At 42.7% G+C, this 16,051-nt stretch overlaps 1 protein-coding gene and 1 long non-coding RNA gene across 5 annotated transcripts in view; one reads left to right on the forward strand and one right to left on the reverse strand.

Moving 5' to 3' along the window:
• The window catches only part of PPP4R3A (protein phosphatase 4 regulatory subunit 3A), a 38,326-nt gene extending 28,896 nt beyond the window's left edge, over positions 1 to 9,430 (reverse strand). For both annotated transcript variants that reach the window (XM_007095294.3, XM_042990387.1), the window contains exon 1: positions 8,427 to 9,430. In XM_007095294.3, the coding sequence (XP_007095356.2) occupies positions 8,427 to 8,568 (142 nt within the window). In that variant the 5' untranslated portion in view covers positions 8,569 to 9,430. The remainder of the gene's footprint in view (positions 1 to 8,426) is intronic.
• A 102-nt stretch (positions 9,431 to 9,532) lies between these two features.
• On the forward strand, positions 9,533 to 15,453 carry LOC107180871. 3 transcript variants are annotated; one of them, XR_006219057.1, is made up of 3 exons: positions 9,533 to 9,841; positions 11,253 to 11,335; positions 14,679 to 15,453. It is a non-coding gene; the product is annotated as an uncharacterized LOC107180871 (long non-coding RNA). The 3 variants fall into 3 exon arrangements; XR_006219059.1 differs by having other exon boundaries at positions 14,819 to 15,453; XR_006219058.1 differs by having other exon boundaries at positions 14,844 to 15,453.
• Positions 15,454 to 16,051: the final 598 nt, after the last annotated feature.

Below are 16,051 nucleotides of genomic sequence, written 5' to 3' on the forward strand. Positions count from 1 at the left end.
TTAGGGCTGGGGAGGAAAGGGGAGTGAATAGGTAGTGACTTCTAATGGTTACACGACTTCTGTCAGAGAGGACAAAATATTCTAAAATTAGACTGTGGTGATGGTTGCATAATCCTGTGAATATACTGAAAAATACTGAATTATACACTCTGGATGGGTGAATTATATGGCATGTGAACAATGTTTTTGAAAAAGTGTAAATACTCATTTGGTAGAATACCACATAGCAGTGTTAATGAGTGAACCAAATATGTGAATCTTATAAATATCTACCATATAATTCTATTTACATAAAATTTAAAGACTAGCAAAAATTAACCTGTGGTGTTCATACACGGGTAGAGATAGTGACTGAGAAGGGACAGGCTTCCAGAGTGCTGGTTATTTTACAAAAATTCATCAGGCGGAATACTTACGATCTATGTGCCTTTTTGATGTATTACACTTGAAAAGTTTTTTAAAAAGTTCAAGAGTAGGGGTAAACAGAGGGGTGGAGTTACCACTTCAAATTGTGCTTTCGAAAACCACACCTGTAACAGTGTGTCAACTATACTTCAATAGAAAGAAAGAAAGAAAGAAAGAAAGAAAGAAAGAAAGAAAGAAAGAAAGAAAGAAAGAAAGAAAAACACTCACCTGACCTGGCCGCTCTAAGAACAAAAAGTGGTAGTGGTACAACTATTATTTTTCAGGTACCAACTCCTTTTGCATTTGCTTCAAAACTCTCTCTCCATAAAATTACAGGGTTAAGGGTAATTAGAAAGGAAAAACCACAAATTCAAGTGTTCCCTCCAAAAGCCCTAGCTAAAGCAAGAATAAGCACATAACTAGAAGCTTCTGATGTTGGCAAGTTTTTCTTTTTTCTGGGCCGCTCAAGATGTTAAAGGGAAGTATATTCTGAAACACATTTTCAGTCACATCCCATGGCTTTGACCTAATATACCACCTTAGGAAGTCCAGCTCTGGTCCCCAAATACCATGCTCCCTAAGAAAGCAGTAAGTAGGCTGCAGAGGGTGAAGCATGAAAACTGCCTTTTAGTTTGGGGGCTAAGATAATAACAAAGACATATTTCTAGTTTTATATCTAGGCTATCTATTAGGTAGATTCCCTTCCCCTATCTCTTAGTTTCTACTAGATCAAGTTATGAGCACTTCTCCAATTAACTGAAAAAGAACCAGTTGAGTGTTAATACGCATTAACACAATCCTTTCTCCCAAGTTTACTTGTCTCAGTTGCTATAGCTACAGTACCCGGAATAGCCATTTCATCCTAGTAATATATGGGTATGGCTGGGGATATAGAGTTCAACTGTAGGTGAGAGGCATTTATCATGGTAGCAGAGACAACAGGGGAAAATGAGGAAGATGATCCGTAGCAGCAGACCTCAAGCAACACTGCAGGAGGTAGAGTTGGTTCTCATTAAGGAGAACACGTGCTTTTGATACCAGGTAGGTCCAATGTTACCTTAATAACTGAAGCACATATGCACAAGAGTCTCCACCCAAACTTCATTTGAGAAACATACCCATCCTCTCCAATAAAAGATGCCTTATCCCCCAAGAAGAATTCACTCTCACCCTCTCCATGACACCTCCTCCTCATCTGACAAAGACACTCTGTCACACAGACTAGAGAAAGACAAGCCTACACAGCAAACCCCAATATCAAAGACTTGAGAAAAGCCAGTTGGCAAGGATATACTGGACACAAAGAAAAATGAAGACCATGATCAAACTAAAAGGAATGCATCAATACATGGAATTCAATTTGCCACTGCAGAATCTATCATTCAGACCAGTAGCAAAATCAAACACCCTCAGGTGAGCTAAAGTGTATTCCTACACAGCAAATGCTTGTCGGAGTCTATGTCAAAGAAGCTCTGATAGGCCTACGAGTCCATAGCACACAGACTTCTCAAAAAAAAAAATTAATTAATTCTTTTTTTTTACTAATACCAAGACTGACAACCAGCACAACTTTTGGGGAGGGTCACTTTATCTGTATCTAAAAGACTTTTAAACACATACTACTCTTTGGTCTAACAGTTCTGGAAATTAGCCTACATGTTCACACAGTGCCAAGTATACGAACAAATGGGTCACTAGCAGCGTCCGTAATGGTAAAAACCTAGAAACAATCTCTATGCCAGCTGTCCTCAAAGTGGGGGACCTCAAGGAGTCTGGAAAATCAAAACTATTTTCATAATATGACTAAAATATTATTTACCTTTTTCACCCTTACTTTTCTCAGTGTTGACACTGATATTGCAAAAGATTGAATGCAGAAGCAGGTTAAGAAATTAAACCAGACACTAAAGAGATTTGTAAAACTATGAAACAAGAGACACTCTTCTCACTAAATTCTGACTTAAGAAAAGCTTTTTAAAGTCTTAGTTTTAAATTCTAATATGGCAAATATCAGTAGATACAACCCACATAAAACAAAAGTTTTGGGGGATCCCAAGTTCTAACAGTATAAAGATCTCCTGGGGAAGAAAGTTACAGAAATGCTACTCTATGCCAGCAACAGTATACTTGCAGGAATTAAACATATACAATGATTTACTATGCTTTTAGATGACAGATCTGTGTATCTTAACATAGATGCCCTAAATATATAGACAAAAAGGAGGTCTGTACACTCAGGAAACGGGGGAACAATGGTATAGGAGGGAAAATGCCACTCAGAACATCACCAAGACAACTGTAAGTAGAAGTTGTCAAACATAGATAAGAATGATGGACAATAAAACATTTAGTACAACAATGAGTATAGATGATTTGAGGTCATTAAAAACTTTACCTCCCTGCTTCATGACATCTTTGTTCCTCCTGTAAAATGAAATGTATTCCTTGAATCTATTCTTGTATCCTGCTGCCAATTCCCAACACACCTCGATCAAAACAAATACCTCCAGGGAGTGGGATGAGAAGTAGTTGGTAGCACACCAGTGAAGCATCATTCCAAAAGTGTCTGAATCAGAGAACCTACAACTAGTGCCTGCCGCCTGGATCCAGCCAGCAGACAGCCTGTTTGGGTTGTAGTCTAACACACATTCATACACTGAATTCATGCAAATGTTTTAAAATGCAAAGACTTTACATTAAAAAAAAAAAAAATCTAGATTTCTGGCTGAGTGCAGGAAAAAAAGACCACAGAACTAAACTATTTAATCAAAGAGTCACTAGAGCAAGACTTATGGTTAGAAAAAATGATATCCCTAGGGTTGTTGTATTAACCAAAAATTTCAAGTGCCAACCCCAGCATCTACTACATAACCAGCACTCAGTACTTGTTTTTTTAAAGCATGGTCAAAATATCATTTCACTGGCATCACTGTGCTGCTGAATAGTAGAAAAATTAGTAATGATAACAATGATCCAGAAACATATTTCAATGAAAGATTAATCAACAGGTTTATATTGCTTAAGAAAAATATTGTAGCAAATAATACTTAGAAAACACTCCAAGAAAACTGTTAAGATTTTTTTTTTTAATTTTTTTTTTCAACGTTTTTAATTTATTTTTGGGACAGAGAGAGACAGAGCATGAACGGGGGAGGGGCAGAGAGAGAGGGAGACAGAATCAGAAACAGGCTCCAGGCTCCGAGCCATCAGCCCAGAGCCTGACGCGGGGCTCGAACTCATGGACCGCGACATCGTGACCTGGCTGAAGTCGGACGCTTAACCGACTGCACCACCCAGGCGCCCCAAGATTTTTAATCTTCTGATACAGTGTTATTTAGCTAGAAAGTTCACTTGATTAGAAGATAGCATTTCCTTTCACTGGAGAAATGAGATGTTACAGTTTCTATAACTTTTATGGTTCTATTTTCAGTATCAACCAACGAATCAAGTTCAGGTTGTTAAAGAAACAGTTTAGGGACGCCTGGGTGGCTCAGTCGGTTGAGCGTCCAACTTTGACTCAGGTCATGATCTCACAGCTCGTGAGTTCGAGCCCCGCGTTGGGCTCTGTGCTGACAGCTCAGAGCCTGGAGCCTGCTTCGGCTTCTGTGTCTCCCTCTCTCTGCCCCTAACCACCTCGCATTCTGTCTCTGTCTCTCTCAAAAATAAATAAACATTAAAAAAATGAAAAAAAGAAAAAAAGAAAAGAAACAGTTTAGATTTGGATAAATTAAAGATTTCAGAATGAACAGGTCCAGCTGTCACTCCACAGTAAGCAGTTTAACATCTACTCATCTCTGGTATACTGTCCTTAATGCTCAAAACTAAGGGCAGGAGCTTCAGTACTGTGCTTCATTAGAAGAAATAAAACACCATCAAAAATGAGTTATTTCAAGTCCAAAATATCATCTGGATAGGACAGCAGCGTACACTTTAAACCTATAGCAATTCTGTGTTCCAAGTCCCTCTCTCCTGATTTTGTGGCTCAAGTTACACACAGCGTTTAAAAACTGAAATGAAGCCTCGGGGGAAAAATGGTGGCATTACATTAAGAGGTTTCACGCCTATGTCAAACTTTCACTACACTCCAGCCCGATCACCTATACCCGACCTAGCTGATGGACTTCAAACTGTCGAAGTTACCACCCGCAACAGATGATAAATAAGGGTTTGCTCACCCTAGGCCTACTGATTTTCTACAAAAGTAGGTCTACACAAGAAAAGAAAAAAAAAAAAAAAAAAAAAAACAGGGGGCTTTAAATGGACTTTTCAAAGTGAAATATTTCTCCCACTACTGATACCGAGCTCTCCTTAGCAGCTAAATCTGGAATGCCAACTGTACACAAGATTCTATACTGCTTACTAATTTATGAGAGCGAAAAAAAAAAAATGCTGTTACTATCTCTGTTCAAATCACCACAACAGCCCAAACAAAACAGGCTTTCCACCTAAAGTGTTCTGACCTCCTTTTCTAATTATAGTGGGGGTGAGCCACTACCTACTACTACGTTCTACAAGAGGCAGACGTACAGGATTCCAGTTTTCGCCACAGTAGCAGTTCTGCCTTGACAAAAACACTTCCCCGTCTCATTTTCTTCATGCCCCAAGTAATACTGAAAATTTAACCTTCTAAACTCTGAAATAGGTAAGTCAGACAATAGGTGAAACTATTTTGAAATGTAAAAATTACTTAATATAACCTAAGGTAAAAACCAAATGTAAGAACACTATTCTTGATGCTTGGCAAGTAATCCAGAAAAAAAGAACACGGATATGATTTATGTAAAAAAGACAGCCTTCACTATGTGGAGAAATTCCAAATTCTTTTATCAATTCTAAAATTGGAAGATGGAAGTGGTAAAAGCCACAATAAGACGTTAGAATGATCTGAAATAATAAACTGAGAGGGCAAGGTAAGGGATGACATTATTATCCTTCACTTCAAGCAACTTAACAGGTACAGCAGAAGTTGAAAGAAGAAAAAAAAACACAATACCAAGTAATTTTTATTGTTAGATGGAATTTTGCAGGTACCTGAGAAATGAAGTAATCTATCTTCATTAAAGAAAGGGTTGTGTTCGTACAAAGTATTTTACCACTATGAACTACTGAATAAGGAACCCCCAAAAAATGGGCTCGATAGCTTGCAGGACATTCCTTCCTCCAAGGCAAGGTGGGCTACAGATTTGCCAAGCCACTCAGTTCAGAGGGGAAAGGCACATACTTACACACAAAGATGCACCCTGTCAACAGAGAGGCCGCAAGTACTTCCATTCAGAAGTGGCCTTCCTGATTTTCGGTGTAGTGTATAAAGGCCTCTAACGAGATAAAAGGCTCATTTTATGGAAAATCAGAAATACTTTCCATTTTGTTCACCACAATAAATAACAGAGATTCTCAATTATCCTATAATGGAGAATGGGAGAAGCACACAATAATGGATGACCCAAATTAGCAGTCCATATAAAAACTTCCATCTGGCATGAAGATAAACTATAATATCTTTAGGCTAAAATTTTTTTTTATGTTCTTTGAAATAAGCTTTGAGTCTGTAAGTATAAAGCAGCAAATGCAAGTAGACAGCAATAATGGGAATTTAAAACACACTATAAACAGTTAATGATAATTAAATAATAACAGTCTCGAGCCATAGGCTAGCTGTCTGAGCCTCAGTTTCCCCATCTGCAAAATATAGCTAATAACAGTGCCTACACCAGATGACACAAGTAAACAGTCTCTGGCACATAGCAGGTACTCAATAAATTTTTACTTTGAATCCTATTTGGAGTTTTCCTATTAGAAAAAACATTAACCAAACTAGGGATTATTTAAATTGTTTTTTTTAAGTATTTATTTATCTTTGAGATAGAGCACGCGCAAGTTGGGGAGGGCAGAGAGGGAGAGAGAGAATCCCAAACAGGCTCAGCACTGTCAGTGCAAAGCCTGGTGCAAGGCTCGATCCCACAAACTGTGACATCATGACCTGAGCCGAAATCAAGAGTGGGATGCTTAACTGACTGAGCCACCCAGGCACCCCCAAACTAGAGATTATTTACGACATTATTCCATAAGTGTGCTGGAATTTTCTAAACCCACTCTTTGGATTTAGTTTTACTTTATCTTAAATTTAACAAAGGCACATCAGTTATATTTAGTGCAGCTTTTTCTCTATCAATTAATAAAAATAAATAAAACTAATGGATAAAAATTAAAACCATTTTGTTTTTGCCATTCAACCTGTTTTATTGCAGAGTTCCAAACTTACCAAAGGGAGGAAGGGAGTTTAGGGGCTATTTCCAAAGAGGTAAAAATAAAAATGGGAAACAACCAGATCCCTACATCAATACATTAGAACAGTAGGATTTCCTAGGATAGTAGGACATTAAAACATAACACTTAATACTTTAAACAAAACACTCTGCATAATGAGTCCAATTAAATACATGATGTGAATGTTAAACATGTTATTTTAAGTTATGAGATTTCAAAGAATTGACCTCAAATCTACCCACACTTTCATTTGGAAGTTAACTGAACCTACAAAGCCCATTCTTTCAACTCATTATGTAAAAAGTTTTCCAAACATGCAAAGGAGGAGATGTCAGAGTAGTGGTGACTATGTGATAGTCACACAAAAGCATGCTAACACATTCAAACTTGTATTTTTAAGAGGCAAATAATAGGCCTCAGAAAAATATTCCCAATGTATTCAAAATCCTTTAAATCCCTCCCAAAGGAAATAATCTCTCCAATTGGGCTATTCTGGGTAGCCTTATAAAGATAACCTGTGGCCAATATAACTCCAAATTACAATTTTTCAAATCAAATTGAAAATCGATGTCCCTTGAGTGTTCAATTACAGAAGGGTGAGTCTTGTTTGTTTTTCATGGAATGGGGAGTTCAGGGTTCAAAGTCCAATTAAAATTCCTTGAAACGAGTTTGTAATAATTCTGATACAGAACAACTACAATCCTAATAAACAAACAGCTAGAGTGAAATTATACACTAATGTAACAAGACAAGTTTTCAAATTCGGGAGAAACAATTTGAAAACACTTTCACCTGACGTGAACATTTTAAGTGAAACTCAAGCTATGCCACAAAGAGAGAGAAGTGGCAATCCCTAAATAAAGTAAGTCTTGAAAAATATGAAACACTTATTTTCAAACAACTGGGTCTTTGAACCTGGAGGGCTATTTCAAAACATGTGAAGCACGGGCACTAAGGCGGATTCAAAAGGTTTTAAAGTTATTGGCCAATTTCTCCCCACCTGTTAATTGAACCAACCAAATAATGAATATACATTTAAGCAATCAAAAACAAAAACAGCTCGTATAAAATTATTCCAAGCTTACAAGAAGTTTACACAAACAATACACAAAAATCTGTATTTGTGTTAAAGACAACACTGGGGGGACACAAATCGATCTTCTCACGGCAAAGCAGCATTTTCTCTGCCGAATGCAGAGTTGCCAGATTCATGAACTAGTGTTGCCAACGTGCAACACGATCAAAAAACTGTAGCAGAAAAAGTTAAAAAAAAAAAGGGGGGGGGGCACAGCAAAACGTTCTCCAAAGACTGAAACACCGAAGAACTTTCTTCGCTCCGAGAAAGTTTCACGCCTGCTTTACAGATGAGTGAACTAAGGCAGAAGATCGGATTAATCAGTGCCTTTCTCAAGGTCACTCCAGTGCAAAAGAACAGTCCGGGCTCCCGATCTTAGGCCCCCGACCTCTCCACACGCCCAGGCAGCACAGTTCAAGCGTGCTGGGCTCCCCTCGTCCCCGCAAGTGCTACCAAGCGCTGGGAGGAAAAAGACATTTCGAGCGCTCCCCGTGCAGCTAGCTCCGGGAGGACTGGGGTGCTTGCTGGTGGCCCGTCCTCCCCGAGGGCGGCAGTCGCCCCCAGCCCCAGTCGCCCCCTCCGTTCCCGCATTAGCCCCAACCAACCAGGGAGGTGGCCCAGGGCCGGGGTGGGGTGAGGGAGGGGAAGCAAGGGTCCCGCCGCAAGGGGCTTCACTTACCATCGCTCTCGGCCCTGACAAGCAGGGACATGCCCTTCAGCCGCTCCACGTAGCCCGACGAAACATGCCCGGTGCCCCGGTCGTCCCACTGCCGGTCCTCGTTGAGCGTGTAAACCTTCACCCGCCGCCGGGTGTCGGTCATCGTGCCGCCCGGGGGCCGGGGCAGAGGCCCCGCTGGCGTCGCCCAGGAAGGGGGGCCGGGACAGGCGGGAGCCAAGGCAGGAGGACGCCCGCAAGCGGAGGACTCCCGAGCCTCACTGCCGCCGCTGGCCGCTGCGGGGCCGCGGGGCCGCCCGCATGGCCCGCTCCCGGGCCCGAGCTCTGGGCCCCGGCCTTTCCTCGCCTCCGACTCCTCGGCGCTATTGTCCGGGCCCGGCGAGCCCGGCCGCCCCGACAGGGGCGCGCAGCGCTTCGCAGCCTCCCGCCCCGATGCGCTAGGAACTCGAGGCGCCGGTCACTGCCCTGCTCCCGCCTCCGCCATGATCTCCGCGAAGCCGCTTCCCGCGCCGCCGCCGCCTCCTCAGGCCGCCGCCGCCATGTTTTCCTTCCTTATACCTGGCCCTGCCACCGCAGCCAGTGGCTCCGCTCCGCTCCCCTGCTTCAGATGTCCCCAGCCGAGGGGTGCCTGCTCCTGCTGCAACTGCTACCACTGCGCGGGAGACTGCGAGAGCCCCCAAGCGCACGAGCGCTCCTGGCTCCTGGAAGTCCCTTTCCCTTCGCCGCTGCCACCGCCTCTTCCGTCTTCCTCACGAAGCCAAAGCCGCCGCCATCTTGGTTCGCCCCTCAATAGCGGCGCGCGGGGCCACCCAGGCAGCAGCTGCAGGGGCGGCCCGTTGGCCCCACCATTTAAAGAGACAGGAGCGAGGCCGGGAGCCTCGCTGCGGCGGAGGCCGCGGACGGAGGCGGGAGGCGGGCGCCGAGTTGCCGAGGTGGCGGGAGCGCAGGGAGCGGAGGAGGCGGAACGCTGGTCGCGCCGGTGACGGCCCGGGGCTCCCTCGCGCTGCCTGCACGCACCGTCGTGCGAGCGCGGGGCGGTGTGTGCGCCGTCGCGCCCTGTGTTCGTCATCAGCCCCGCTCGGGGATTCGAAAGGGGCGTGGAACTCGTCTCCGGCCTCGGCGCGCCTGCACGCTGTGTGCCCGCCGCGCTCCTGGCGTCTCGGGCTCCGAGTGCGGCCGCCTTCCCCGGTGGCTCACCGTCCGGCAGCTGCTGTCCCTGCCTGGCCTGCAGGCAGGCGCAGGGCCGCGTCGTCCCGGGGCTCCGTCGCGGCGTGTCCGCCTCCGCGAGTGTCCTCTCCGGGCCTCGGCTCCCGGAGCGCAGGGTCCGGGAGGCGCCGGAGCCTCGCGGACTCCAGGCGTTTCTCCTTTGGGGAGAAGCTGAAAAGCTTCCGGGAAAGGCCGCAGGTTTGCACGGCGAGGTCAGTCGCAGGTCTTGGGAGCCGCCATGGGGCACGCACTGGTGTGGCTAATCCAGAAACGGGACGGCTGGCGCCAGACCCGAAGTGACAAGTCTAAAACCTCCCCTTACATTCCGACTACTCCCGCCATTCCTTTAGTCTTCATCAGAACTGTTCTTTTCTAGTCCTCCATGTTGCCAAGAAAAAAAAAAAAAAAAGATCGTGAAGGGTTTACGAAACCAGATACGGATACGATACAATGTAATCGGGATGAGTAACTCCCAACGTTAGATGTTAAACACTGCTAATCTTCACAAAGGAATCAGATTCTCGTTCCAAATTCTTACGCTCATGATAGTAAAAGCCGCCGTTTGGGGGGGCTTTTCCTATTTGCCAGGCCGTCTAGGTCATTGCTGTCCACTAGAAATAAAATGAACCCCTTGTAATTTAAAATTTTACAGCAGCCGCTTTTTGAAAAAGTACAAAGAAACTGCTGAAATTTATTTTAATTTGTTTTAGTGAATGCAGTATCTTCAAAATACTCTTACGAAATTAATGACATTTTACCTTTTTTTTCCGAACTAAGTTCAAGATGCGAGGTGTGGTTTACTCATGGTGTAAATGTCTACTTGGAAGCCAAATTTTCATTGCAAATACCTAATCTGTCTTTAAAGTTCATTAAATTTACAACTGAAAAAGTAGATTCACATGGCTCAAGTTATTTCAAAAATGATTTTCCAAAAACAACTATCAATTTTTAAATGTAAAATTCAATTAAAATTAAATAAAGCTTAAAATTCAGTTCCTCATTCCCGGGTAAGCCACGTTTTAAGTGCTCAGTAGCCACCTGTGTCTAGTGGCCACTGTTATGGCAGGTTCAGGTGCTTACATCACCAATAATCTCATCTCAGACCTGCAATGCAGTTCGTGTTACACCCATCTACATTCAGAAAGAGGCCCTGACAGCATGACCAGTGAGTGCTGAGGAGTTCCCCAGGATGTGGGATTTTCTGTGTTAAAATCAGAAGTTGGGACCTTTCCTCCCTCCCACCTCCCAGTCAAATACAAAGACACGCTTACAAAGAACAGCTGCAGACTGTTATTTGCAAACAAAAGTGGAAAATGATAAAAACAAGGCAGTTTTCTCTAAAATGTAAAATGCTATAATTTCAAGCATCAGGGCATGACAGCAATTTTGTCCACTTTGGATGCAGTAAGATGTCATTACATTTATTTGTATTATTACTTACTCGATCCTCAAACCAAACATGAAATAATTTGTGGGAAAATCAGCTGGTCTCACTGCCTTCACTCTCACCTCCCTCCTAAAACATGCTGTATATTATAACTGGTGGTGATTTGTCCGAGTTAAGTACAATCTAGCCAGCCAATATGTTTTTATTTCTACTATTTGTATTTTTCCCCATTCTAGGTTAAGAGAAAGAACTTGAGCCATTGAAAGAAAGCTCCTCTCCCTTCTGAGGGCACCAGTGAAAATCAGACCTTGCCATAATGGTAGGTGTTAATGGGAGGTGACCTGTGGAACGCAACAGGGTAACATTAGTGTCTCTACTCAGGAGGTGGGTGCTGCTGTGGCATACAACGTGCTCCTTAAGTGGATTCTTTTGTAGCCAAGCCAACTTCCCAGCTAAGAACAAGCCAAGCACCTGAAAACAGAGGTCTAGAATGACTAAATCATGGTCTGAAATGGGCCATTAGCGTCCTGTCTCTCACCAGGCATATCTGTCTTGTGAGAGACAACCCAGTTCCTGAAACTGCTTTCGATCTAGGGGAGGGAAATCAGGTTGGGGAGGTGGGGAGGTGACTGATGCCCATGTATCCTTTCCTTTTTCTCTACCACTTCTGACAAATAAGTCTCCTCTCACCTTTTTCGGGACTGGTGTCAAAGAGTGCTTTATTTGGTTGAGATGCATAGGTACTTAATGAAGATTTGAAATTGTCTGCAACAATTTAGTCCACAACCATTTTCTAATACTTCAGGTAAAAATGTGAGTCATTTTCACGTTTTTTTTCACCTTTGTACGGAGTCCCTCACCAGGGCCTGCTAACTTACTTCTCTTTCATATCCCCTGGATTTGATTCTGCTATTTTATTTCCTTGGTCATCACCCTAGGATTTGTTGTACCTGAAATTTTCCTACTAAGTTACAAAAAGTAAGTCCAGAAATTGTTGACATTCAACTGCTCAGAGCCCTGTGAAAAACACTCCCAGGCACTAGCAGAAAGTAGCAGCATTAATGAGCATCAGCATTTATATTAGTTTGCAGGGCAACGGAGAACCCAGAGACTTCTTTCAGTGTGCATGCTGCACAGTCTCCCACTTGTCTCCCAAGCCCTCATGCATGACATCCCAAGCACCCAGAAGTAAAAGCAAGAATTCCTAAGGAATGGTCAAAGGAAATATTTAGAGCAATAAAGAGAAAGAGGAGATGGGTATTGGAATTAACCATGGGGAATTTCAGTGCACACATGCTTTCTTAGTTTTGTACATTTCCCTCAGGGGAAATGCTTTGTGTGCTTACAAATGGACAGCCCCTCTCTGCTGCTTGCTAGGTGTTTGAATAGCTCTAGCTGTGTGCATTATTCAGGTGATGGCCAATGTGGCAGTCACGAGAACAGGCCTTTGCAGACCTCTTTTTACAAGGAACAAAATTCACCAAAGACCCCAGCTGCTGTACTCTGAAATTTATCACGGTGCTTCGGTACAGCATACCTCCCACAGGGTGCTCCCCACCAATGACTGGATGCAGCAGGATACTAAGGCAGTTGTCCTGGGAGACATCTCTTCTATAGGCTGACTTTGGCTCAAGGACTCCCTGACCAGCTTTGCCAAACCTTCCTTAGGGTGCACAACATTCCAGAATGCTTCTCCCAACCTTCTCTCCCTCTTACTTCACTCAGGATTAGATGCCTCTCCCAGCCATTCTGGCTCTCTATTTCCTTTCAAATAGGTGTTTCCTCAAATAAAATCCTTACATGTTAATCTGCTCTGGTGTGTGCTTTTTGGAGGACCCAGACTAGTGCTAAATTCAGCTCTTAGATGCAGTAAGTCTTTAAATGTAAGAGGGGTAAGTCTTGATTTATCCATGACACGAGATTTTAACTAGGAATGAGAAAACAAAAATTTACTTATGGTTATGTTGAGGCCTGCTGAATTATATACTGAGAGTTGATATGTACTTAATGTATTTGACTTTTATAATCTTTGCTAAAGCTTTTCTACAGAATGAGGTTTTTTTTTTTTTTTAATGTTTATTTTTGAGAAAGAGAGTGTGTGCTTGAGCAGGGGAGGGGCAGAGAGAGAGAAGGGGACAGAGGATCTGAAGTGGACTTCGTGCTGACAGCAAAGAGCCTGTTATGGGACTTGAACCCACAAAATGCAAGATCATGACCCGAGCCGAAATCGGCTGTTTCACCTACTGAGCCACCCAGGCGCCCTCCAGAATGAGACGGTTTTAAATACAACTTTCACTTTGTTCTTTCTCAGATCTTTCTTAAGAATTCTGATTTCTGTCTGTAGGTTTGCAATACAAAAAGAGATTCTCTTTTTTCAAAAAGAGAACTCATCTCAATTCATCTCAACTCATCTTCTTGAGTTTTGAGAAGGATTTCAGAATAAAAACTTCATGTGCATTCTCCCTGCTCTCATCTGAGTAGACCAGATCTCTTTTAGGTCGTGTCAAATCTGGATTGTTTTCTTTTCTTTCCTTTTTTTTTTTTTTTTTTTTTAATATCTTTATTCATCCCCAAAGGGACTGAGTCATGTTTAATATCTTTGGTGACCAGATCACAAGGGCTTTTTATTTGTAGGGAGTGCTTTGTGGTAGATAATTTTTTCAGATTATTGGCACAGAAGAAATAATGTAAGTACATTCTGAATGTAAAAATGCATCCACACATTTCATTATTCTCAATTTGTTTTTTCATCTTTTGATAGCCAGAAGGTAGTATAGGTGGCCAAGGACGATAGTATCAATATGAAAGCATGCAATTTATTTATTTAGCTATGTTTAAATCAGAAATCAAATGTTTCTGGCTGAGTTTTTGTTACTCCTAATATTCTTTCTAACTTTGTATTTGAGAATTATATGGTTGTACTTAAGTGATGCAAAAATTCTGTACATTACCCCTTGGCCACAGAGGTTAGGTTAGTACTTGAGAAAAGCCAGGGCAATCAAAATGTTGCCTGCATTTTTCAGACTATCACTGGGTGAGAAATGTTCTTACCTCCTGAACATCACAGCTAGAAGAGTGTGGTATAGGGCTGCCTACACTTAAGTGTTCCCTGCCTCCCCACCCCACCCCCAGTGTGGACAAATATGTCTGCATCAGAGAGAGTAAAGAAGAACATTCTGTTGAGAGTCCAGTTGTTCTTTCTCAGATCTTTCTTAAGAATTCTGATTTCTGTCTGTAGGTTTGCAATACAGAAAGAGATTCTCTTTTTTCAAAAAGAGAACTCATCTCATCTCATCTCAACTCAACTCATTAACTCATAACAACTCATTAACATGTAAGGATTTTATTCGAGGAAACACCTATTTGAAAGGAAATAGCCAGAATGGCTGGGAGAGGCATGCGTCTAATCCTGAGCGAAGTAAGAGGGAGAGAAGGTTGGGAGAAGCATCCTGGAATGCAGTGCCCAGGTCTTTTGAGGTTCTGAGGTCTATTAAGAAGAGAGGTGAACCAGTCCTTTCATCTATACCCTATCTTGGCCTCTGAAACTTCCCTTGTATGATTGGTCATGAATGCAATCTCTTTCCTTAGAACTCCATGAGTAAACATCATCTAACATCGTTTAAAAACTTGCCCTCAAGTTCTTTGACATTTTTCCCCACTAGAAATGGAGTCTTTGTCTCCTCCTTTAAAATCTGGGCTGGTCTTGGTGACCTGTTTGTAATCAGTAAAATGAAGCAGAAGCGACGCTGTGTGACGTTGGAGGTGGGGCAACGGTTTTCTGGAGTGCTTTCTGTGCCATCAGGTGAGAAGCTCCCCTCTCCTACTAGGCTGAATGTCGCCGCTCTGGTAGACAGTCTTGGCTGAGCTCCCAGTTGACAGGCAATGTCAACTGCTGCTAGCCTTGTGAATGCTTCATCTTAGACAACCATGGCCCCCTTGAGCTCTTGGATGACAGCGGCACAACCATCTGACTACAACCACACAGCAACCTTCAGACGAGAACTACCCAGCTAAACCCTTCCCCAATTCCCGACGTGTAAAATTGAGAGCAAAATAAAATGGCCACAGTAAGCCACTGAGGTCATTTGTTACATAGCATTAGGTCATTTTGTTGCATAGCAATAGTAACAAGAGCATAGGTTTGCTTGGGTAATTTATTCTAATCACAAAGAAATGTAGCAGTACACTTTCCAGGGGTGGAATAGATGGGATTTAAATTGTTTTGCATTTTTAAAAACATTTCTTCTGATAGGTTCCTTGTAGAACTCTCAAGCAGATACAAGGACACAGTCTAGATTCAAATATCTGACTCTGGTTCCAAAATTTGATTTGGGAAATATAGATCAGATCTTATTAAATCAACCTTATAGGAACTGTATGGATATTTTATAATACTGAAAATCTCTGTTTTGGTGTTTTTTATTTTATTTTACAAAACTGGCCTTGAAAATTTTGTTTCATTAAACTTAACTTTCACTTATTCTTTCTATCTGAAGTTGGATCAAAGGGGGAAAAAAGAAGGGGGAGATGATGATGAAAAATGAGGGCAGAACCTTCTTTCTATCAGTGACTACGAGAACACTGTGTTTTCTCCGAGAGACAGTTAAAGGTCAGTGTTCCTTTCTCAAGCTCTGAGCAGGACTGATTAAAACAAAGAACACAAGCTTGCCAGATTAGTGTGGGAAAGGAGAAAACTGAAGCATGGTTGAAGTTGAGGTGTCCTGGCTAAGGTACCTCAGAAAGCAGAGCCTGAGACAAAGACTTGAAAATCGGTATTCGGCTGGAGAATGTGAAGAAAAGCAAGGAAGAGGGGTAAAAGGCAGGAGGCACCAATACAGGGAGGTGTTCCCCAAACATCGCCACCGCCGCGGATGAAGATTTCTTTGGTTCCACGAACCATTAATCTGGGGGGTGAAACGGGGCATTTATCCATAGCTCCCATGTCCCTAGTCAAAAGTTCGCCAACCGTGTTCACTTCTGAGTTATGCACGGTTGGACTTGGAGTGGTTTCTCATGGCACCCCCACGCTACAGCA

The sequence above is a fragment of the Panthera tigris genome, chromosome B3, assembly GCF_018350195.1.
Source record: "Panthera tigris isolate Pti1 chromosome B3, P.tigris_Pti1_mat1.1, whole genome shotgun sequence".
In the NCBI taxonomy this organism is placed as follows: domain Eukaryota; kingdom Metazoa; phylum Chordata; class Mammalia; order Carnivora; family Felidae; genus Panthera; species Panthera tigris.